Source organism: Haliotis cracherodii, unplaced genomic scaffold, assembly GCF_022045235.1.
Source record: "Haliotis cracherodii isolate W230 unplaced genomic scaffold, xgHalCrac1.p SCAF_8, whole genome shotgun sequence".
Lineage (NCBI taxonomy): Eukaryota > Metazoa > Mollusca > Gastropoda > Lepetellida > Haliotidae > Haliotis > Haliotis cracherodii.
Genome location: NW_027266341.1, coordinates 57,752,772 through 57,779,085, shown reverse-complemented (window position 1 = coordinate 57,779,085; position 26,314 = coordinate 57,752,772). Strand labels below are relative to the sequence as shown.

The following is a 26,314-nucleotide window of genomic DNA, read 5'->3' as shown; positions in this document are numbered from 1 at the left end:
CGGGGATTCAACCCCGGACCTTCCGCTCTCCGGGCGGACGAACAACCTCTAGACCACGGAGGCGGTCTCGGAGGCTTTGCATTTGAAAACGTAACATAACGGTTTTAAAGACATGGTAATAACTTAAAAGAAGAATGAAAGAAATACAAACACTTCCTGTTTGAAAACATAACGTTACTCTTCAATCATTTGGAAACGGGTAATAACGTTTCCGCTGCTCACAGTCAAATCATGTTCTTTATGCTATGATTTTGTGTACAGCTGTCACCTTCACTTTGACGAGATGCTCCAGTTAATACAGGATTCACGTGTCGTTTGCGATCTTGGTGACTGGATTGGATGGTAATATTTATTGTTTGAATCGTGCTTACCGGCATGAAATACGAGGGTGTTCTGTGGCAATGATGTGTAAATTGCAGGCAGTGTGTAAAAATAAATCATTGAAGGTGCCTGTAACTTGACAAGTGATACATTAATGATACTGTATTATTAGGCCGTGTAAAGATTAACTGAAAACTCGCAGAACAATATAAAGATAAATATCTTAATGATATGCTGCCAATGTAAGGTTGATATGACGAAGATGGCCTTGTTTTATTACCACCAGGGAACACAATAACGCCATTTAACCCCTTGTTCAAGTCTAGTTGTGTATAATTTCATGACTATATAATGAAACAGAACGCCAGAGCGTCACTACTTGGCTGACGTAAGACATATGTCTTGTATATAAATGTATCTTAAACGGTGACTATGTTCGGCAAATTGAGAAATTCAGCAATTTAATTCATGAGGGTGCCCCACTCCCAATCCCCTTCTCGTCTGAATCCCGAATACCATCTAAGTTTGAACTCTGTGCCTCATTTGTTCACAAATCTCTAAATCACATCTCAGAATTCACTCTACAGAAGCAGAGACAAAACGTATAGAAGTCGTTCCTACATGTACGTCATACAATGATGCGATTTGAGTGAGTGAGTGAGTGAGTGAGTGAGTTGGGGTTTAACGCCGCTTTTAACAGTATTCCAGTTATATCGTGACGTGTCAGCTTAATGTGGGAGGAAAGCCCGAAGTGATGCAGGTCTCAGACGTTTACCACTTCGGTGAAACCCACGAGCACGGGCATGGTGCTGACAAACCTAGAAACATAATCGGGGCGAACCGGGATTCGAACCCACAATCATAGGTTTCTGGCGTGACCAAGGGACGCAACTCTGAACAGCGAATCGCGGCGCCTTAGACGACTGGGCCACCCGTGCCCCCTGATGCGATTTGAAGTTACATTATTTGATTAATATAGAAAACATAACATATATAAAGGATGTGTTACGTACATCATTATTTTCAATCAATCTGCGTACCAAACATGATTCTATTTGAGACCCGCGTATCACTTGCTCCGAACATCCTCCAAATGGAACCCAGAATGCCGCGTACCAGAAGGCGGTTGACAACCTCATTCATGTCTTTCAAAAAACACTGTACCAATTACTGAAGACCCCAATGATAGAGAAAATGTCTAAGTTCCACAATCTAGATCAAGGCAGAAACTAGGCCCCAGACCATGGAGCATATCCTACTACAAAGTATAGGAAATGTCTGTCCTGCATTGTATTTAATTTGACTGGTAGTTAGGAGAGAACCCGATAAAATGCCTTACATATTTAATTTTAACATTCCATGCAGATGTAGGTCTTGAAACGTTAGAAAGAAGAGATCTGCAATAACCTGGTTCATCCAACTTAAGTAATTTTCGATTTCATATTTATTTTATAGAATATAATTGCCACCTAGTGTCAATAAAACGATTTGGGGATTGAACTCAAACTGAATGAGTTTCTTAATTGAAACACCCAATTTATCTTTTATCCAATTGCAGTGTGTAGACATCTTGCACTCATTCAAACTAAATGCTGAAAATATGGTAATTCTGTTACATAATCATCACCATTCACATTGATGCAATTATATCTACAGAAATTTGGTTTCCTGCTTTTCAAGGCAGCGACTTGGAGTATTATGCACAACTAGAGTCGTATTATAAGAATGACCTTTGATTTTAGAAACACCATTCTGGGGTCATTGCAAGCATCACTGAATATATTTTGGTACCAGAAATCAAATCCAATCATTCATTGGAATTGAAAACTTTCTGACGCGTGCTGTATTGACGTTTAAAATTGCGTGTATAAAATTCAATTAGCCACATTTCAGTAACATATTCAATTTTGAGAACAGGATATGGAATCTCCTGATTTATTTTCTAGTAAACAAGTCTTGAGATTGTAAATTTCACCCAGGGACCTGACACCCAATAAAGGCTAACCTCTCTGTGGCAGTAACTTTACCAGGGAGCCTGGTTGTACATCCGTGACGAGAGCCATCGATCGCCTCACAAAGTCTAGCTCGCACTTCCCAAACTCATTGTCCGTGGGAGCCACTGAAGAGACGCCAATGCGCTTGTATCAGGACAATAGTGCACCCTAGTAAGTTGGCCTGTTCGGGACTGTTCTGTGTAATGAGAGCACCACGCATGATCAAGGACAACTTTGCTCCAGGAAACTCTAGACGTCATTAGTCAGTGTCATGGCTATTTGATTTATCCAACAAGCCAGAGATCGGTGTGGATCGTCGGCAGTTTATGATTTCCCTACTTCCAGGGGCTTAATATACAAACAGTAGTTATGTAGTGACAAAAAGGATGTCTTTGTGGAGATGTGGAATTAACAAGACAGATGAGCCGCGAAGAATGAGTGATTGATTAGGCGTTGTTGTACAATTTGGAGAAGTAAAAGAGGCAGGCAAAATGTGATCTTTACTTTGCCCAAGGATACCGAGACAGACATGACTACATCCACGGCTATCATCCTGTGTTTGCTGCTCTTCCCTATAGGAGGGTACCAAACCCTGGATGAAAAGAGGTAATTTTACCCTAGAAGCTCTGTCTGTCATTTTACAAATGCTTTCAAATACAATATAATATCCATTTGAATAATGTATAGTCTATATGTGTACCTTCATGATTAATTAGTAACGCATGTGTGAAAGACGTGTTTCATTTTCAGCTGTTTTTGCATGGTGTTACTACTTAAACAAACTGTTGCTTGCTTCGGATTGAAGTATTACTATGTACCTTACGAACTGATTGCAGCCCACCACGTCATGGTACCATCCTAAAACACGTGCTTATAATTAAGTTGGAATCATAACTTGCCTCAGCATTTAGTTTATTTTTTAAGATTATGGAAATAGTTTTTGTCACTTTTTTGCTTTTATTGGCATAGCCATGGAGTTTACACTCTACACGTTATCTGGAAACTATCCTAATGCATTCCTTGGTTCCATATACTTTTTCGCATGTAACTACACCTTCCAACGGTGAAGAACCCTTATTCACATTCCTCTTGCTGCGATTTCTACAGGCACCACACAGTTACTTAGGGAAGTCATTTTCTGGTTTACACTAATCCCTTTTGTCCTTGTCACAGCATGGTCATGATTAAGAAATAGTACGATATAGATATTCGAAAGTGACGGGTATTATATGTGTTTCGATATGAGGTTTAAGCTTTATAATGTGTCTTAGGTGTCGGTAGAACGTTAATTAATTTTTTGACATCGCACTACTCGATATTAAATGTCAGGTCTTACCAAGCCGGCATGAGTTGTTCAAAGTCTGCTGTAAGTCCTATTCAGTTTTGGACTTTGGTGGCTGCAAGTAAACGTTTATGTTCCTGCAGATCTATTGACCAAACATAATAAAAAGTTACTACAGTCTGTGTAATTTCGACATTTCCCCTCCGCATTTGTATTGTAAAAACGCGACCTAGAATGTTACACGAAATTTTGTATGTACTTCCCTGGAAAAATTCCGCAAGTGAGAAAAGTGTCTCCTTTCCACCCACTCATAAAAATAGTTTCTTCGTTCTTTCAATTTATTTTAACTGTTTTATAATGAAAGCCAGTATCGTGTCCATCTTTGTGTTTATATAACATGTTCCTGACATCAGACACAGTGGTTCATGCGTAATATGCTGTTCATTTTAATAAGCGTCACTTTTGTTGACATTAACAGTAAACACATCCTTAATGGAAGTTCTTCAATCAACCAATATGCCTGCAGCTAGACAGTTACCGACTCAACCTCGCAACACAAATATTTGATGCCTGGCCATAGGGTCAACAAAATTCCCCGTCCTTTATCACAATGTAAAAGTATGATTAAATTTGTCCAGAAGAACGCCCTTGTTGATCTCAGTAACTGTAGAGGTAGAGCATTGTACCTAAAGGCACTCGAGGAGCAATGTTGCAGATCGACAAAATCATGTTTCACAGAGTATGTGCTTGACTGAATGACTTAATAGTAAAATACAAATTCTGAATCTGCACTTTCGCAATAGCAACCACGTAGTTGTTCGTACACACAGCCCTCAGAGAGTTTGAATCGATCAATAAGATCATTTTAAAATCATTGCAATTATGAGGATGCTGCACACGCTAACATGTTTTCATGACGTTATCAGTGCTGATCTCGTTTGACGTTTGGGATTGCCGATATTGATTTGGTGAACACACTAATATGAAAAAGTTTCCAGATGTATGTGATTACTAATCCTGTCTTTTTTTAATCTGCAATACACGTACTAGACAAAGAGGCGGTACTACCACCCCACTCATAGATCACCTTCACTTCTGCCACAGCAAATACTTAAAATTGCCACGTTCCTACTACTACTACTACTACTACTACTACTACTACTACTACTACTCCTACTACTACTACTACTACCCGTGAAGATTCGGGTCTTCATGCTTGTTGTAAGAGGCGACTAATGGGATCGGGTGGTCGGACCCGCTGACTTGGTTGATGCATGTCATCTATCCCCATTGCTTGGATCAATGCTCATGATATCAGTCACTGGTTTGTCTGGTCAAGACTCGGTTATTTAGAGACCGCCTTCATATAGCTCTAATGTTGCTGAGCGCGGCCCAAAGCAACAAACAAACAAGCAAACTAGTACTATTACTCCCACTACTACTAGGGGATGTCGTGTAGCCTAGTGGTTAAAGCGTTCGCTCGTCACGCCGAAGACCCGGGTTCCATTTCCGACATAAGTACAATGTCTGAAGCCCATTTCTGGTGTCCCCCGCCGTCATATTGTTGGAGTATTGCGAAAAGCGGCGTAAAACCATACTCTAACTCAGCAATATGCCACGGCTGTCTTCATATAATCGAGTCTTGGCCAGACAGTGATTGACATTACGAGCACTGTCTCACGCTCTGGTGGTACCATGGTGCACAATACGTCACCGAGCTGGACACCCGGTCCATTTGGTCGCGTCCCCTGGAGAAAGACGGATGGTGATTTGATCCCCTTTGATACCAAAGAACATTAAAATTTGGTACTTGATGTCACCCATTAAAGGGATTAAACAAAGACTGGTCGGCTCTCTGTCAGTACATGTATAATGTATCTGAGTTGGGTATCCATGTCAAACCGCGGCATGGTATCTCAGTGGGCTTAACACTATAAACCGGTACTAGTACAATCAGCCACGTAAACTCGCAAAATAAGTGAAATAATACTTGTATCACTTTATCTACTATTTGGGTTGAACCAAGTGGGTTCATAACTGCTGTGCGAACCACTGCGCCAAAGAGTTCCACTTTTGTCAATGAATCTCTTTTTAGCATTCGACATTTCTCCTTCACATTTATACGAAGATTGGCCTAAACCTTCTGGGCCTAACCGTAATTGACTGCGCTGATGGAGTTGGTCCCTAATTATTGTTCAACAGAACCCCTCCGAGGTCCCCGTATCCCACTGGTGTTGAAGGATTCTTCCTGGTGGTGTAAAACGCCCGCAGCAACAGAACTGACGCCATCATTATTTGCATAATGCTTGACAGACAGTTCCTTCTTCAAGTTTCGGAAGAGCTGGAATATATTGTACAGGTACATATTCCTAATGGAACAACACGCTTTTAGTGAGTTTTCCCACCACGGTTAGCCATTGTATTCCCACGTCGTTGCCTAAGCGGATAAGGATGATATAGACATGGTATTGGTCTGCCTGGAGGTTATTCACCAGTAGGATTCCTTTGGAATCCCAGAAATACCCAAGCAATCACTTAGATAGAACAGATGTTGGCTTCTTCTGCTTTGACTGTTGCATTGTCTCCCGTGGACAGTGTGGATCCAAGACACATCCAAACAATGCACAACAAAATCAGCTTGGTCTGCTTCAAAACCACGTTCTTTTTTCAGAAGAGATGAGCCTGGAGCGTTTTTGATCTGGAAGTCAGAGGCCTTTGAACCAGCGTGCTGAAACTGTTGTTACATCCAGTTCATTTATTAGAATGTTCTAACTCTCCCATGAAATATGCTTTCTGTATGAGACGAGTGGTTAGTCGTCGATCATCCATAATAATGTGTTTCATCCAAATTGTCCTTGAGGCTCTTTCTCCTTTCCTGAACTCTTACCAGTAGCAAATGTCGCATCATCTCCACAAGTTGATACCATGTCCACATGGAGCTAGCTGTTGGAGCTATTGGAGGTAGCCCTATTAGATGGAGATACTTGAAGGCAATGCGGTAGCTAATTTTGTCCATTTTCAGCAACTGAGAATCCCTTGTTACTTTGTCGCTTGAAGAAATATATATCCTGCCTGGTTATACAAATTGGTTCAAACGAAACCAATAAGAATGAGCAGAATTGTATTAACGTTATGCAAACATTCTAGATTCTAGGCTCCCTTGGGCGCAAAAGGTACATTGTTCAGTGTACGTTGTTTAAATATTTTAATCAACCCTTTTGATCTTACACTGTCACTGCGAGTAGCATCTAAAACACATTTCATAGTTACGGTGAAAAGAAGTGTCCCTGAAAATAACATTCCTTTGAGGTATTGAGGAATTCCTTCAGTTAGGGAATACCATTTTAACTGTGGGTATTTAAAATCTGATACCTTTCATATCTTATTGTCAATTATTATTGTCGGTAAGCCTTTTGTTTCAGTTGAATGCATGTAATTCCAAATTGTATCCCAGATAACCAAAATTGTAAATATCGATTAAAATTGATTAAATTTTATAATAATGCTTGTATGTAACCGAGTAAATGATATAGCTCGTACAATGTAATTTAATTGAATTTATTATTTCCTAAATACTTACATTCACCCACATCAGATGCTACCGGTAAGGTGGGATATCCTCATCCATTCCGCGAACACCTTGTGTTATCACTGTTAGTCTTTACTGTATGTATATGCTTGAAATTATCGCGTCACTGTTGTGGTTGGACATATTCTTGGGTAACAAAGCCACTGACGTGTTAAATACGAGTGAAGATTTGCTAGCATCTGAAAACTACTGAAATGAATATAATTCAGAAGTAAATTTTTATAAAATGATAGGTCAACAATTATAACTTCACAGACTGCTTATTTAATTATTAACACAAAAAGATATAGGCAACAATACGAAATCAGGGATATCGTGCAGTGCAATAATGCCAACCAAGCCCCACCTACCCTATCAGGAACCAATCATGAAACAATACTCCGCTAGTGGGCGTTAAAGTCAAGAGGCGACTTAAATGGAGGCTCGTTGATCGTTGAAGGCAAGTGATGAAAATGATATGAATGGATCAGTGATGACACAAGGTGTACGGTGTTCAATGTAAGCCATGTTACCTGTAGATTTGAAGGCGTTACATTGATTGAATCAGCTGTTGCAATCAGAGGATGTAATTGTGATTTGAAACCCCTAATTAACCAATCAGAATCAAGTATTTTCCAAAATATTAACATTCCATCTACTTTGCCCTATGATTTTCTACTTCAATTCTTTCTAGTTTTGCATGTAGGTTTATTGCAACAATGACTACAACCAGCAGTATACGCCTTACATCCAGCCACCACCGCTTGTTGTAGATGCAGCTTCCAGTTATATTTAAAACTCAGTATCGTGTACCCACAGGAGACCACTAGTCCTTGTCAATATGAAGTACGACCACCAGAGGAAACCCAAACAGTCTCTGGCAACAGGAAACTCGGAGTTTGTTCTCAGTGCATTTACGACCATGTATGTACTGAAGCACCGCTGCCGTGATGTAATAAGCGAGGGAATGATAACAATGGGCTAAATTCAGCTGTATGCATACGTCATTTATAACAGTGATATAAAAGTTGGAATACCAGGGGAGTTTGCTGGGTGTTGAGAAGAGAAAACAGCAGTTCTGTTTGATCTTACTCGATCTAATTGGTCCTCATAAAGATACTGTACCAATGAGAATTTGATAATAAAGATTTATGGCTTTGATTATTTCTCTAACGGTGACTGTCGGGGTTATTAGATAGGGATGTATCATTCAGCTAATTAACTTGTAGGGGGGGGGACTTATTTCGTTTAGCCCGTCAATTATGATAAACGAGAATCCACAAGTGGATTTTAGACAAATGTGAATCTTTAATCCAAGTTGCTTTATCGGAAATGCTGTACGTGGATGCTGATTAAGAACGACAAATTTGATAATGTTTCTTGTCAGGAAATTAAAATATCAATATACAGATATAAATAAATCGCGAGATATTCAAAGATTATAAGTTTCCAATGATATAGTTTGGGTGAGTGAGTTCTGTTTTACGTCACTTTTGGGAATATTTCTGCCATTTCACGACAGGGGGCATCAGATCTAGAAATGGGCTCCATATTGTACCCATGAGGGGAATCGAACCCGTGTCCTCTACATTTAGAGTCAACACTTTAACCACTACCCCACCAACAGTTGTCAAGATCCAATACGGAATTATAACCATTCGCCCCATGTTATATTTTCACCTGTAACAGGACTTATGTCCTTGTAATGTCACTTTTTGTCATTATTTTCACATCGATATCTCTTCTTAAACTACGAGTTCTTGAACTTAACCTTTTTGCGGATAAGCAGAGAGTGTGAGATCCCATTTAAATATGGCCGTCATAGCAGCCATTCTGATTAGATTAGATTGGATTACATTAGATTTGATTGCACGGGCTCCCATTTCCAATTATTTTGAAGATAATCTGTTTGAGGTGAGGTTCATTGCCCCGTGTTTTATCTTTTATAGTTACACTTTCAAGTCAAATAAAGTCTTCACGAGGATTCATGGTCTTGCCTTATAACTTTGATAATGATGTACAGGAGTTATTTTGGGACATCATATTGCTTTAAGTAGGGATGTCTGTTTGTAGTATAACGCTACATCAATATGGTCAAGGTGGCATGGCCGCTCATGATTATACACGTGGTTCAAAATAGACGAATTAACAATAACTCATCCTAAAAATAATGCTTTTACGCATCCTTGTTAAAGTGATGTAGACGACTGATGTAATACAGACGTTGTCTGATGTGGAGTTGTAGAGATGGACGTAATATCGACACTAAAAGCTTCACTAAAGATGACATTGTTCCTACCCTACAGCTTATCTTTGACTATGGAGAATTATAAATTACATTATTGCAAATTGTTTGTATCATTCCTTTCTATGTTGGAAGTCTTTTTCACATGGGACACATATGCATGAATTCTGAAACACGTTTAGGAAAATTAGCGTAGCAGTGTAGCAACACACACTCACAAATTTATCTCTGTATTTCGACATTCAACTTGTTAAATGGTAAACAAAACTTTGATATGTCATATGATAATTGGTCAATGTTTTTTTGCGCTTTTACGGAGAAATTGACAAATACAATTAAAACTATTAAAAGGTACTTAAAGTACAACAGCTTTCCCCGATGGCCGTATTCAATATATGTGTCTTACATCATTCTGACCACTGGAGCCACCTTCGTGGATGGTCTGTCCGAAGAGCGGAAGGTCGGTGGTCCGATCCCCGGACGCGTCATACCGAAAGACGTAACGTTTAAAAGATGGTACTTGTTGTTACTCTGCCTGATGCCCGGGGATGAAAGAGGGACTGGTCGGCTCTTAGTCGGCATTACGTGGCTGAGTGGGGTATCGGACACACACACACGTACGCACGCACGCACACGCACACTCACGCATGCACGCGCACGCATGCACGCACATTCACACATTCACACACACACACACTCACGCGATATCCTTCTGATGTTACAATACTCACAGTAATTGTCATCAGTATTCCAGCAACATCCTGGCGGTCTGTAAAATACCCGGATGTTGCCCGGACAAACCAGAGCCAGAACCAAGCCACAGAGCCGGATCAACGAGCCTACATTTTAGTCGCATCTTCCGACAAGCAAAAGAGTGTTGGGGACCTATAACCTTCCCCAGAAAACGTACTCAAATAATGTATGGTGTGTTATGTTATCAGATTATTTATAGGGGCGGCGTGCCACACACTGAATGCAGATGGGTGAAGTGGCCAGAACTTTAACTGTGTTAACAGTCCATAAAGTCTTTTTTCTCGAGCAATCTTTTTTCATTTCTAAATATAACTTTGGTTATGTAGCTGCTCGTCAATCTCATATTACTTGAGACTGCCTCCGTGGTCTAGTGGTAGAGCGTCCGCCCCGAAGGTCGGGGGTTCGATCCCCGAACGCGTCATACCAAAATACTTTGAAATATGGTACTTCTTGTTACCCTGCCTGGCGCTAGGGATGAAGGGGCTAAAACAAGAACTGGTCGGCTGGAAGTCAGTATACTTTGTCTAAGTGGAGTATTCATGTTAAACTGCGGTATGGTATTTAAGGAAATGAAGGAAGATCAGGAACAACTGTTAAGAAATGACTGTTAAAAGCAGAATCCATGTTGTAAGCCTATTAAAAAGTGATGATATCAGGTATTCGCGAAAAAATGAACGTATTTTGCCCCAGCCCACAAACCCATGCAAAGGCGAGTCAAGTGTCCGCTAGAACAAACACGGAAACACAAGTCAAAATAGGGAATAGATTTGAACACAATTTTGGCCCTTAGTGCGTCAAATATGGAAATGTCCTCCACATGTCTATTATAAAACATTTCGAAAGCGTTACTGGGTTTGCATACAATTCACAGTAATACTGTAAGGATATGCAAAGTTGCTCTCGGTGTTCACAAACATTGAGGTGAGTCATCACCAAAACTGCAAAACATAACAGTAGTTTCCATTTGCTAATGGCATCGTTGCTTTTAACGGGTTTTACGTTGAGTTCACTCGTTCTTCTCAATAATAAAGACATCGATCGCGATCTCTTTTGTGAAAACAGTGTCATTCATTTTTTCGTAAGAATATACAATGTACATATACATACATTTTCTTGAAAAACAAATGAACAGTGTAACTCGCTCTCCTGGTGATGAATGTATGGACGTTTGTGTATGTATGAAGTAGGAAGACTACTCGAAAACCATCGATACAAACTGAGTACCGAAAGTATTTTGTTAGTGTTTCATTTGCTGGGTGTGGCATTGACTTTGTAGCTGGCATTGAGCACAGGCTTTCCATCTTGGCAAGTGCAATGCTGATGACCTGAAGTAAAACTATAACAGAAGTGAAAAGGTCACTTAATCCCGTGTAAGGTTATATTCCTGCAGCAGGTAGAAATTGTACATCTACATCCCAATTCAAGACATACATACAAAAAGAGCAAGTCATTGCACCTCCATATTTTTCCTATGGCGTTAGAAAGTTGAATATTTATCATACTCGATTAAGATACATGAAAAGCCAGTTAAATTATGATTTATACAGAATAGAGATAAAATGTGATCCAATATGTCAATGTGGTGATCCATGTGAAAACGCATAGCATTACTTATTAAAGTGTCCATTGTATGTCCACCAAAGAAAAACTATGTTAATAATAATTCGGGACATTTTACAGAACACCGTAAACAAAAATTTTAAATTAGATTTAAGTTTGATGTTCAACGGAAATGAATGTTTGTCCATTATCGAAAATCAACACATCTTTAAAGCAGTGCAAATGTTTATAAGTCATACAAAGAGATTTCGGTAACACTTTAATATACATATACTAGTCTCTCTCTTTTGTACATTTCTTGTTATCTTTACACTGATCTTCTTTTCTGTTTTCCTTGTATATGATTTACTGTACAAGCTTTGTAAATACCATGGAGAGGGAGTCCTAAGTTGGATAACTTGTTCCCAATCCATTTCAATCTGAATAAAATATGTTTAAATCAAGGTTATACTGTAATAAAATTGAACCTGAAAAATTGAATTATATAGATAATATGGAGAAAGAAGAAGACCCTAATCTAATGTAAGATTAGTACTTGACCATGCATTTTCATATGCAAATGGGGGCACGGGTGGCCCAGTCGTCTAAGGCGCCTCGATTCGCTGTGCAAAATTGCGTCCCTTGGGGACGCCAGAAACCTATGATTGTGGGTTCGAATCCCGTTCACCCCGATTATGTTTCTAGGCTTGTGAGCACCATACCCGTGCTCGTGGGTTTCACCGAAGTGGTAAACGTCTGAGACCTGCATCACTTCGGGCTTGCCTCCCACATTAAGCTGACACGCCGCGATATAACTTGAAAACTCACTCACTCACTCATATGCAAATGAAAGAAAATCCTTGTGATGGTTTGGTATTTCTCTCCACCCTTCCCTCTGATATCATTTGGGATATCGGCTCAGGATTAACCCTTGCAGTATGATATTCCTTCTCTGGCCTGGCAGTAACGATATGCACCAGGTGGTATTTGTATCCATCATCCCAACATGACAAGCCTAAGCAGTTGTTCCTCATTAGGATGTCGTTATCATGAAGAATATATTTGGATGGATGGAGATTTGACGAGATGTAAATTCATCAAGGTTACCGCGGAGGTTCTATAACCTATGTCCCAAGTGTTTCTTCTTCCTAAGATGTGCCAGGGGTTGACTTCCCTGGTGCTTAAAGTGTCCGCTCGTCACCCCAAAGGCCCGGGTTCGATTATCTTACAACGTGTTGTGCCCCTCGTGTCCCACGTCGCGTCCCACGTCGGGTCCCACGTCGTGAGGTTGTTAGACTATTAACAATAACGGCTTACAACCATACTCAATCCAAAGATGTGACCTTGGTAGACAATTTAGTTCTGTCTTATCCATGGAATGAGTTGTTGAAAACGTCTTGATCTGTGTTGAGGACCATAACAAATACCACAAGAGGTATTCGGAGAATCATTGCTCTGTTGATGACCAGACCCTCTTTCGTGAGTTGAATTAACGCCACTTTGAGCAGGTGTTTAGTTGTATCTACTGAACGAGAACCAGAAATGACACGAGTCAGAGAGCTTTATCATGTACATATATGCAGCTTACAAACCACGAATATACACGATCCGCGGAATTGGCACTGCTGGGATCCTCATTAATATTTCTCAAATTTATATAGTCTGAGAAAATAATTTTATATATATTTTATTATTTATTATTTGGAATATAGATGTGTGATCTATTTGCAGAATAAAAAAAAATGATGCATAATGCATATTTACATTTTAAACCTAGGAATTGTGGTTTGGTTTGTTCTGCAAAAAATGGTTTGAATATATGATCCTTGATTACGATGACTTTCGATACGTATATTTTAACCTATTTATATGTTACATTAGCGTCGATCACAAGAGCTGCTTATTCAAATAATAAGCGACAAAAGGGGTCAGGTGACCCTAACGTTTATCACGCCTGCTTAGTAAATCAGAAATTCCTATTGACGTTACTGAATGCTTGAAATGGTTAGCAATGATATACTCTTGTGAGGATGGACTTTTTAAAGAGTAGATTAGAAAATATCCTGATATGCCTTTGGTCCACCTAATATGAAACCAAACATCTTCATCTCCTCGATGATATGTGGAAGTCATGTCATGCCAGTATGGCAAGCAGGATGAGTTGACCAACCGTACACGTGGGAAATGGAACCTATAGATCAGTGAGATGTAGACGTGGTACAAGGTCTGTTGGTATTCGGCTTGGTTAATCAACTGATAGGATCACGGGTGCCGATTATTTCTAGTTCTGGACGTGCTCTGTGCAACCTGCAACCTCCCAAGCAGCATCCTACCTTCATAAAGTAACCAAACATTGCAGACCTAAAGCTTAGATCGATACCAGTGGGATCCACGTTGAGAAGGGGTTGAAGCCTGCCACTTTGTTATTCGTTTATCATGTTGGCCAACGATACAGTCGGACAATTGATTGATTGACTTATGAAATAAAAGAAGTGTCAAATGACGAAGAAAATATTTCGGCCAATAAGAAGCAGCCAATGTGAGTTGAGATCTGTAAAACCCACGCTATGATATATTGGGGGGAGGGGGAGGGGGGGGGGATGCTTTCGGTTTAAACTGTATCCTGTTCGAGGGCCATGATGTGAGTTTGGGGAAGCATGCCAAATTAGGCAATCAGACAGGGAAGGGATGACTAATGTCATGGACATAATGTTTTATGTTTATTTTAGCATTTGAAGAATCGTTTTATTCCATATAACACTGATATAGCGAATACACAAATATGTCAGGTGACCATTGTTTTAATGCCAAAGCAAATTGATGCTGTCTCCTGTAACAACCGTAATGCAGTATTACATGGAGCGGTGCGGTGGGCGTGATAGATAGGACGACATAGAAAAAGGTCTATGCTTTTTTCTATCGATATATACAACTGCACATGTATGAGTTTGTTTGTTTGTTGTTTCATGCCACACTCAGCAATATTCCAGCTTTATGACGTTCGTCTGTAAATAATGGAACCTGGACCAGACAATCCAGTGATTAACATCATGAGTATCGATCTAAGCAATTGGATACGATGATATGCATCAACCAAGTCAGAGAGCCTGACCGCACGATCCCGTTAGTCGCCTCTTACGACAAGCATAGTCGCCTTTTACGGCAAGCATGGTTTGTTGAAGACCTATTCTACCCAGATCTTCACGGGTTTTCACAGAAATCTCAGCGCCAATCCTACACAACACGGTAGCCTTGATATTACGATCCCAGATATCTTTTAGTGAAAAAATTAACAGGCTTTTATGCCTTTGTCATCGACATTGTTATGTTGGGTCTTGGGCCACGGGTGGCCCAGTCGTTTGAGGCCCTGCAGTTCGTTAAGCAGCGTAGGGACCCTTGACACGAAAGAAGCATTGCGGTTCGAATCCCTGTTCACTCAGAGTATGTTTCAAAGTCTGTCGGAACCATGCCGTGCTTGTGGGTTTTAACCATAGTGGTAAACGTCTGAGACCTGCATCATTTCGGGCTCATCTCCCACATGAAGCTGACAGGTCGTAATACAACTGGAATACTGTTCAAAGTAGAGTTAAACCCAATTAACTAACTCACCCACCCACTCACTCACTATGTCGGATTTCATAGTGGTGTTAGACATATACACAGGCGAATAAAAGCCATTATCATATAATGGGTAGGTTTCTCGGCAGGATAAAGCCAACGGATAAAAACGATAACCTCTATGTATTAACATCGGTGGCCCTCGTCGTGATACAAATCACAGAAGCCAAGCCGGGTCACATCTCTCGGACTTATCTTGCCCCTTCAGACAAGCCGGGTCACATCTCTCAGACTTATCTTGCCCCTTCAGTCAAGCCGGGTCACATCTCTCAGACTTATTTTGTCCCTTCAGCAAAACCGGGTCACATCTCTCAGACTTATTTTGTCCCTTCAGCCAAGCCGGGTCACATCTCTCAGACTTATCTTGCCCCTTCAGTCAAGCCGGGTCACATCCCTCAGACTTATCGTGCCCCTTCAGCCAAGCCGGGTCACATCTCTCAGACTTATCTTGCCCCTTCAGCCAAGCCGGGTCACATCTCTCAGACTCATTTTGCCCCTTCAGCCAAGCCGAGTCACATCTCTCAGACTTATCTTGCCCCTTCAGCTAAGCCGGGTCACATCTCTCAGACTTATCTTGCCCCTTCAGCCAAGCCGGGCCACATCTCTCAGATTCATCTTGCCCCTTCAGCCAAGCCGGGTCACATCTCTCAGACTTATTTTGTCCCTTCAGCCAAGCCGGGTCACATCTCTCAGACTTATCTTGCCCCTTCAGTCAATCCGGGTCACATCTCTCAGATTCATCTTGCCCCTTCAGTCAATCCGGGTCACAATCTCTCAAACTTATCTTGCCCCTTCAGTCAATCCGGGTCACATCTCTCAGACTTATCTTGCCCCTTCAGTCAATCATGGTCACATCTCTCAGACTTCTCTTGCCCCTTCAGTCAATCCGGGTCACATCTCTCAGATTCATCTTGCCCCTTCAGCCAAGCCGGGTCTCATCTTCATCAGGTTACTATCCACACAAACCAGACATTCTATCCATCCGATCCTCATTTTATTCACATATCTCAGAGATCATGATGGACTGGTGACTACGTGCACCGCAATCCCCTCAAGGGCAAATAATTTATTACTTGGATAACAATTTACGAGAAGTGCAAGTATGTATAATCTGTCCCTAGTGACTAGAAACTCCATCCGCGACGTACAGTTAAGCCTATGTTGGAAGCATTACAATCCCCTTAGACATCTCCAGTATTACGCCATTTGACTATCATGAACCCCGTTGTGTCGATAGTATGACATAGTTAAAATCAATCATAATTCAAAAGGTCATACTGTAAGATATATACCAGAGTAAATACGATGTATCCATAACCTAGACTAATCTACTTCTGCAAAATGTATCACTCTAAAGTGTAACAGACCTCAACATGTTCGTAACACCTGACCTTTTCCATCTCTGATTTGATCTGGAAAGACGTCGACTGTATGTGATTTATTGCGTTCGTGTAAATAACATATTGCCTGTGTGATCCTTGGCCAATAACGTACTCTATAGATAAATTGGGTAGATATATGTAATGGATTTTCATATAACAACTTTTCATTTCGGAGAGACGCGAAGGCACAGTGCAGAACGCGATGAAGTCAGATAGACAGCCATGTCGGGGAAACCAATCAGAATAATGAGGGCGGCTGGAGCCACAACCTTACCCCTTGAAGAAACGAAGACAATCAAAAGAAAACTTTCTTGTCGTACTTTTATCATGTTATTCTGGATCAACATTACAGGACAAGTTAATGCGAACACGAAACTTATTTAGTGCATTTCAAAACAAACTTAAATTTGATTTACTTCTCAGTTTTGTTTTGAAAAATTAAAAAAGTCACAGCCTAAAACTTAATTCGTTAAATCGAACTCGTTTAAGGCGATGTACCTCTATGGTCCTGGAAGGATCTAATTCAATCTAATATCGACACTCCGGTTGTCTCGAAACTCAGGCTAACTCGATATAGCTTCGCTGGTTATCTTGCCGAATGACGTTAACAAGGTTTACCCTGTTCGCGAACACCTGGTGTCATCACTGATCACTGGTCCATTCGTATAATTTTCACAGGTATTTTTTTCGCCCTTGAATCTGTTTCGGTTGATAATCGAGACTGGCTGTTCTCTGGTGTTGACGTTGTATATTGACTTGGTTTTCTAGATTTCACTGATCACCACATATTCAAAATACGATCTTCCTTAGAATACATTACGAACTGATACCAACAAATGGATGGATTTGGGGTGTACTACGTTGATGCGTGACAAAAACAGATTTGGGTCTCTGGGTGTAAACATTTACAGAATCACAATACAGCATTCTTGTAATTAACATCAAAACTACAAAAGTTTGCACAATAAATCTACATAAGATAGCATGAGTCTAATACCAACACTACATGCAACTCTACATAACAGTTAATCACATGTCATGTTTATGCACTTTCAACACTTACACTACATAATAATCAATAAGTAATCAATATAATCAATATGTTCCCCATCCATATACATGCTAGACCCCAAACAGCCGAAGAAGCATCACGAATCTGCTGACAGAAGAATTATAATTGTATATGTACATGCTGACAGAAGTACTATATGCATAGATCTATAGAGATGAATATTTATGATGTTCTATTTTTACATTTGATTGTGATATCATGAGTTTTAAGACAAGTGTTGACTTCGTAGGCAAGTACTGAATGGGTACCCGGTTGGGTGAAAATTAATGACATATGCAAATCCTTTTAATGACTACCAAACATCTAGGGCTGTTAACTCCCAAGGGAACCGAAATGCAATTTGTATGCATATCGATCCGTTGACCGGGGACGTGTATGTCCCTCTGTGGGGTTCGGCCTTGAGTTTTATATCTTTCCTATTAGTATTTATCACTATTATTGTAAGCAGAACACATGACCATTCTGGTGGAATGCGCGTATAGTTCCAACGTAGTTTTTCTAATCATTGTCTTGGGATTGAAACCTGATGCCAGCAATACCAATTCACTGAATGTGATTGGATGTCACTGTATCATGTCAGAGAAAGATGTGCTTGTAATTTGAATTGCTTCGATATGAGAGATTAGGAAATACGTGTACGTCAAGCGGCCCTAAGGGGCGGTCGGGTAGCCTAGTGGTTAAAGCGGTAGTTCGTCACGTCGAAGACCCGGGTTCGATTTCCGACATGGGTACAATGTGTGAAGCCCATTTCTGGTGTCCCACGCCGTGATATTGCTGGAATATTTCTAAAAGCGGCGTAAAACCATACTCACTCACTCAGTCACTCAGGGGACCCTAATCCACATAGGTAAATAGCTGTAAAAAGTTTAGTTTTGTATTCGGATTGATTTACAATGTAACGACCGACCCTGCATGAAAGTAAATAGATGGAAGAAACCGAATTGTGTAGAAGAATAGCTGTTCTTTAGTGGATTGATTTTAACGCCGGGCCCTACGTTCAGTATGTGAATAACTATAAAATGGAGCAAACAGTGAATAGGTGAATAGCTGTGAATAGCTTTGAATACTATACCTATTTTTCTATTTGGAAAGAAATATTTTAACCAAATGAAGGGTATACATGTATGTTGTGGGTTATTAATCGTATTGTCTAATTGAAATGAAACCAAATTTAGACGAGAGGAGACTTATATTTCAATTTAAGTTGTCCCAAATAAATCTAAATAAATCAACTATTTCGAACCTTCATCACTTACACTAAAACAGAGTAACAAAGAAAGTGTTATCCTAAGTATAACATTTGTAACATGTTCAACGTTTCCCGGGATCTTCCATCCTCTACAATGCGCAATGATATTAGTTTCCCAAGTCTCCTTGCAAACTACATTAATGTAACATCGCCCATCCTCAGGTGTACAGTTGCATCCCTTTCTTCATCCCAGAGAGGACGCATGTCTCCGCCCTAGCCTATAAACTGAACTGATACTGCCATGCAGCCAGACCTCAGCCTCTGACCGAGTCAACAAGTCGTAAAGGATGAGCAAGTCAATGTTCTGTGTCGGGATAGTATTACCGCGAGGCTTGAGAGACAGGCAATCAATATGTAGTTGTAGACGAGCATTTATGTTCAATAGTAATGATATTTGCCTCGGCCGATCTATGATGAATTTCTTGGACACATGAAGAAGATAAAGCATTTACTTCGGACCAGCATGTTGGTAGTTGATGATGAAGATGAAGAAAGTCTCACAAGGGAAGAAATGGACTACACAGTGATACCTTTCTTTTTCTAATGAAAAAACATGGAATCATAATCGGGATTCTATAGAACGCGTTATGAATTATTGAAACATTGTCTTGCTCTTTATCAATGGCGTCTTGATTGTACAGATTCACTGATTGGAACGTTGAGAAACAATATCGTTTGATGTAAAAAGTGCAAATATTGCTTCGGAAATATTTAAAGGAGAAATTAAATAGGAGATTTGTGACTGCAATTTGATAATGTTTTCCACATTTGGAGGGAAATTAGCTGTCAACATGGCAGTGAGATGATGCAAGGAATATCTCTAAACATATTTTTGATTCTCGGCAAATGTGGATATTTGTATTTCACGATATTTATTGATTGACACAATGACATGTAATTACCGAGATTGTTTCATGGAGAAGCAACTGTTTCGAAGATGGTATAGGATGAAACCGAATGAACTTGTTGCTGCTTCAAAGAAAGACAATGAATATTGAAAGACAACTCGTACATCAGGGGAAGCCGGGGAGTCGGGTTTCGAATCTTTGTGTCTCTAATCCATTAATAATTGCCCGGGCCTTTGGCGTGTTAAGCGAATGCTGATAAGAACGTGTTTCGAAAACTACATGTAGGAGTAATGAGTGAGTGAGTATGGTTTTACGCCGCTTTAGTTCAATAGTTCAGCAATATCACGGCGTGGGACACCAGAAATGGGCTTCACACATTGTACCCATGTAGGGAATCGAACCCGGGTCTTCGCCGTGACGAGTGAACACTTTAACCACTAAGCTACCCCACCGCCCCTTAGGAGTAATGAATGTTATAAGTGTATTGTGAGCCTATAAGATAACCGCCTCCGTGGTCTTGTGGTAGAGCGTCCGCGCGGAGAGCGGAAGGTCCCGGGGTTCGATCCCCGCCCGCGAACTACCAACAGACGTTAAAGATGGTACTTGTTGTTACCCTGCCTGACGCTAGTCATTCAGGAGCTAAATCAAGGACTGGTCGATTCGGAGTTAGTATTCATGTTAAAATGGTATCGCAGTGGGCTAGCACTATAAAATCGGCATTCGTCTGTACTAGTACAAGCAGGCATCCGTGCATGCACATCGCAATAATCTTGAACGCGACATCAAACCCCATTTCACCCCACCTCACCTATTGGGCGGTCGGGTAGCCTTGTGGTTAAAGCGTTCGCTCGTCACGCTGAAGACCCTGGTTCCATTCCCGACATGGGTACAATGTGTGATGCCCATTTCTGGTGTCCCCCGCCGTGATATTGCTGGAATATTGCTAAAAGCGGCGTGAAACCAAACTCACTCACTCACTCACTCACTCACTCACTCACTCACTCACTCACTCACTCACTCACTGAACTGTCTATTGTGGTGGCTTGATGTGGGATGAAAGCCCAAAGTGCAGGTGTCATTAATGGAGAGGATGGGGTAGCCTAGTGGTTAGAGCGTTCGTTCGTCACGCCGAAGGCCCGGGTTCGATACCTTACATGGGAACAATGTGTGAAGCCCATTTCTGGTGTCCCCCGCCGTGATATTGCTGAAACATAATTGCTAAGAACGGCCTAAAACCATACTCACTCACTCTATCAGACGTTTATCAATTTCGTGAAACCTATAAGAAGGTGTATGCTAACAGACTAAGAATCTTTAGGCCTTTTCGGGATTTCTTTTGTGAATATGGACGAATTTTATGACATTGACATGTACTTGGAAAGTAATACCACACGTTTTTATTACGAAACCAATCATAGAATCTTTGCTTGTTAAGTGACTATATAGTTAGTCACACTGTTCTTATATATATGCAGTGGGACTATCTTCGTTTATAACAAGACGGGGGCAGTCGGGTAGCCTAGTGGTTAAAGCGTTCGCTCGTCACGCCGAAGACCCGGATTCGATTCCCGACATGGATACAATGTGTGAAGCCCATTTCTGGTGTCCCCCGCCGTGATATTGCTGGAATATTGCTAAAAGCGGCTTAAAACCATACTCACTCACTATAACAAGATATAAAAAAACCCAGAAATAATTATAACAAGCACATTACCGAACTTCAACACAACTGTGGACAGCTGCAATTTTGTTTGGTCATAAAAATCTGAATTATAAGCGATGAAATGAGAATGGTAGACCATACACAGAAAATATATTTTTTAACGAGGGTGAACGATATTTACGTTCCTTAAAATGAAAGGACATGATTGAAAGTTGGTCGTGACACTTAGGTTTACCGATGACATCGATTACACCTTTCGACGCCAAAGGGTAATGTATATGACGATAGGATTACGACCTAATAGGTACAGTTGGGATGATTGGCGCGGATCCACCGGAACAAATAGTTTCTTGGAGTCGTTCATGGATAAAGCCGCTAGCCTAAACGTCCCATCTCTACTGGGCAATCAATAGTTAGAAGGACATGTGGTAATTTATCAAAGCGTCGACGCCGGCGGAGAAAATCATTCCAGCGTTTGGGATACTTAAAGTTAAGCACTGGAGTTACGAGTGTGCGTGACGGGGTATTCAATCAAAGGTGCCGGTAATAGAAGAGTCGAGGGGTTTAACTAGAGACTGTGAAAAAAGATTTGTAACGTCGGGAAATATCAAGGCTGCACCATTTGTAAGCTTGGTGTAACGGCTGTCGTATTACAATGATTACGTGTTACGTGATGAGACTTGGACACAAACTCTATCTGCAGTAAATGAATGAGTTCTTCAGAAAGTGACACTGGGGACTGGGTTTATTATCCTGTATTTGATAATTTCATGTATGACCAAGATGCATGAAAACGCATTTTGATTAACATGTCATCACTGGTTCAGTATTTAGGAAAGGTGTAATAACAAATTCCGCCAAATTGTTTTGATTAAATTATTAGTGAGTGAGTGAGTGAGTGAGTGAGTATGGTTTTTACGCCGCTTTTAGCAATATTCCAGCAATATCACGGCGGGGACACCAGAAATGGGCTTCACACATTGTACCCATGTCGGGAATCGAACCCGGGTCTTCGGCGTGACGAGCGAACGCTTTAACCACTAGGCTACCCGACCGCCCCGATTAAATTATTAAGTGCAGTATAAAATACATATCAAGGTTTCTGTCATAACTGCAGTATGAGCCCCCATTGATGTGATTGGGGTTAGTCAGTGGATATACAGATCCGTGAAGATCCGGGTCTTCAGCGACCCATGCTTGTCGAAAGAGGTGACTAACGGGATTGAATGGTCAGGTTCGCTGAATTGGTTGATGCATGTCATCGTGTCCCAATAGCGTGGATCGATGCTCATGATGTCAAGCACTGGATTGTCTGGTCCAGACGGTGTTTCAGGAATAACGGGGTCAATTCTAACCAGGCTTCACTGTAAACCATATTATACCATCAGACTATTAAATGCTCTCCATCTTGGAAGGCGACTATGCTTGTCGTAAGAGGCGACTAACGGAATTGGGTGGTCAGGCTCGCTGAATTGGTTGATGCATGTCATCGTGTCCCAATTGCGAGGATCGATGCTCATGATATCAATTACTGGATTGTCTGGTCCAGACTCCATTATTAACAGACCGCCGTGATATAGCTATAATATTGGTGAGTGCGGCGTAAAACAACAAAGCAGCCTACCAACCATCTTGGAGACATGATGGACGGAGCAGACAAGTCATGACATTCGGCTCATCTCGGTCAATAGGATGGATGTATTATGATGATCGAGGAGCAAACCGAGTGGACCCGAGCGCAATGCATGAGTGGGAAAACGAGGCCCAAGCATGCATTCTCATGGGAAGGGGTTATTAGGGGACACGAAAAACATGTTTGTATTTTGATTAACATGATGCACGTGTTAACGTTACAGTGTTGATCTCTGTTGCTTCTGCTTCCGAGTATCATGTATTTGTATGTTCGTATATTTTTTAACCCCATACTCAGCATTACACCATATGCCGGCGGCCTGTAAATAATCAAGTTTAGACCAGACAATTCAGTTGTATGTGACATTCACATGACAGTTCACGTCGACTGAATACGTTGACACGCAATCAACCAAATAACCGATCCATTTTCGACCAGCATGGGTTGCTTGGGACGGCATATCAAACTGTTCAAATGTGATAGGCAATTCATTATCATTCCCAGCTTCGAGGGACCGCATCTGTGGTCTAGTGGGTAGAGTGTCGCCCCGGGGAGCGAAAGGTCGGTGTTCGATGCCCTGGTCGCATCACACCAAAAGACGTCAAAATGAGGTTCTTGTTAAGTCTGGCAAGGGGAAAAACAAGAACTAGTCGGCTCGGAGTCAGTGTAATGTGTTTGTGTTGGGTATCCATGTTAAACTGCTGAATAGTATCTCAGTAGGCTGATACTATATAAACCGGGTACGTCGTCATAAAAGTGCAATATGCGACACTAAACCCCATTTCACCTCACCCATAATTGACGGCAGTGTTTGGGAGCTGTAACTAGTTTTAAATCACGTAAAGATACTGATTCACATTTTGAATTATTCATTAAAACCTCAGATATTACTTAATTTACTTCGTTAGAACTAAAACCGGCCCTTCACGTGACAAAAGACATCAGATACGATTATTAACCGACAGTGAGTTCTCATTGTGATCTTTATATCCAAAACTATATATCCCACTTCGTTACATCAAAAGTTGATCAAATCGTTGACCGGTTGTATACGTGCTTCCTTGATGATAAAGTTATCAAGGTTTTTAAACTAAACTATCGGGATAAAGAAAGCATACACCCATGTTTGATGGTGGCTCAAAATGAACAAAATGTATTTTTATACGAGTATTGTAGTTGTGTTTTGGACCTAAAGTGATTCGGTGACTGTTTTCAGCCCAGTAACGTTTTGATAACTTTTGTAAGTTTTGGGTCAAATCCAAATTTCATGAGTATACTTTCTTTTGCCCGGCAGTGTATTTAAGACTGGCCCAGTTTTATCATTGTTGATATTGCCTCTCAAAGAAGTATGCTAATGTCAGCCTAACCTACCTCATTACATTAAAACGTCGTTCAGCCTTAAGCTCGTTACACTATGCCCTAACTAGTGGGTGTTGGCAACACGAAACGTCAAAGAGTAATTCAAATCAATCGGAAATTCTGCAATTAGAATGTCAATTTCGCAAACACAAAATCAGCTGCAAAACAAAAATTGGTTTCGGGAGAGATATGAAACAGATGCTTAATGACTGCGCCCAGGAGTTCAAGATGACCTTGATACAGTGTAGCATTAACATCATCTTTCCATAAATGGTTCATTAATCGCATCCATGGAAAGTGATTGGTAGGTAGTGTTTAATGTCATCCTTATATTGACTTGACTGTTCTTTCCTTTGACAGTCGTATGTTTTGAGTTTTGAGTGGAGCGCAGATACAGCGATATTGAAATGGTGTAAGGAGAGAATGTACGAGGGCACATTGATAAGTTCTAAGCCTCACATAGAAGGACTTGCGTAATAGAGAGGACACAACAGGATGCCTTAGATGTATATCCACAAAAAGCTTGAATCAACTGAGCAGCTTGTTTCGCTGTGACAAGTCAGTAAATAGGCTTGGGTCTGTGACCTTTGGAAAATCAATCAAGCTTCGTAAAATGATTAACAGATGAAGCTGCTTGAATTTGTCACTTCAATATTGTTTTCACTCTTTTTTGTCTGTTATTGGGCATAAGTATATCCTTAATCTTTGACAATTTTAATTCACTGTTTGAAACAGTTTCAATTAAACTCGTCTGACATAGATAGCAAAATATGCAGGTATAGACAGCTATTGATTTTGTAATAAGATACGTTGCTGCAGTATTAACCCGATTAGAAATGGTTTCTACTTCTAAGATTAGGGTCGTCGATGCAAAAAGCGAGAGGCACTTCAATCATCTGCTTAGATGGTTAGAACGGGACAAAGCTGTAGAGTAAAAGACAGGGAAGACATGATATATGTAACACATTTAAACCAACATCAGCATATCACATGCCTGAGAAAACTCTACATTGATATTACAGTTGTGTTCATGCATGATGGCTGGATCAGATAAGGTCATGATATGGTACATAATAGATTACCATAATTATATAGACTGGGGCTCTATTTATCGGAGCCAAGACTCGGTTATTGACATGTCATTGTGAGAAATGTCACGTTAATGTTACTTACAGTCTCGTGATTGGCCAATTGAACCTTGCTTGGCAGTTCTTGTTAGGGTATGCCTTGACAATTAGAAGATCTAGGTCATATTGGTTTCGTCTCCAAGGACGTTCCGTTAATAGGACTGATTTCTCGCTTCTTGAAGGTCGTATACCCCACAGCTTCGTGTACATGAACGTAGTCTTGGAGACTGACATTAAAAGATTTTATGACCAAAAAGCCATCAAAGCGAATAGGAGTTATCAAAATGTCTCGGTGAAGTTATGTCTTGTTTGAAAAAATGCTGTTCAATTCCACTTCAAGAGTAATGTTTATGTCTGTGCCGTTGTTACTTTCTTGTCGCTCCTTATCAATGTAAACTGTATGAAACTGGCAACAATATTTCTAGACAGAACACGTGCACAGAAAATTGTTCTTTGGTTGTTCCAGAGCAAATGGCAGACATGCCAACCACTGACGCTTAATAGCTACTCCTCACATAAACAAGACTTTATTTGTTCTGAAGACTCTTGTGGACACGTATGCATCGATTTTCACCCAACAGATTTGACAGTATATTCTGAACAAATAATAAACAGAAAAAAAGCGAAAAACTAAAGTTCACCTTGACCTCACCTTTACAAA

At 40.6% G+C, this 26,314-nt stretch overlaps 1 protein-coding gene across 1 annotated transcript in view; it reads left to right on the top strand.

Moving 5' to 3' along the window:
• Positions 1–2,384: 2,384 nt before the first annotated feature.
• LOC139449746 (glycine receptor subunit alpha-2-like) overlaps positions 2,385–26,314 on the top strand; it is a 44,288-nt gene continuing 20,358 nt past the window's right edge. Inside the window, exon 1 of the mRNA XM_071231270.1 lies at positions 2,385–2,921. Within this exon, the coding sequence (XP_071087371.1) occupies positions 2,845–2,921 (77 nt within the window). The 5' untranslated portion in view covers positions 2,385–2,844. The remainder of the gene's footprint in view (positions 2,922–26,314) is intronic.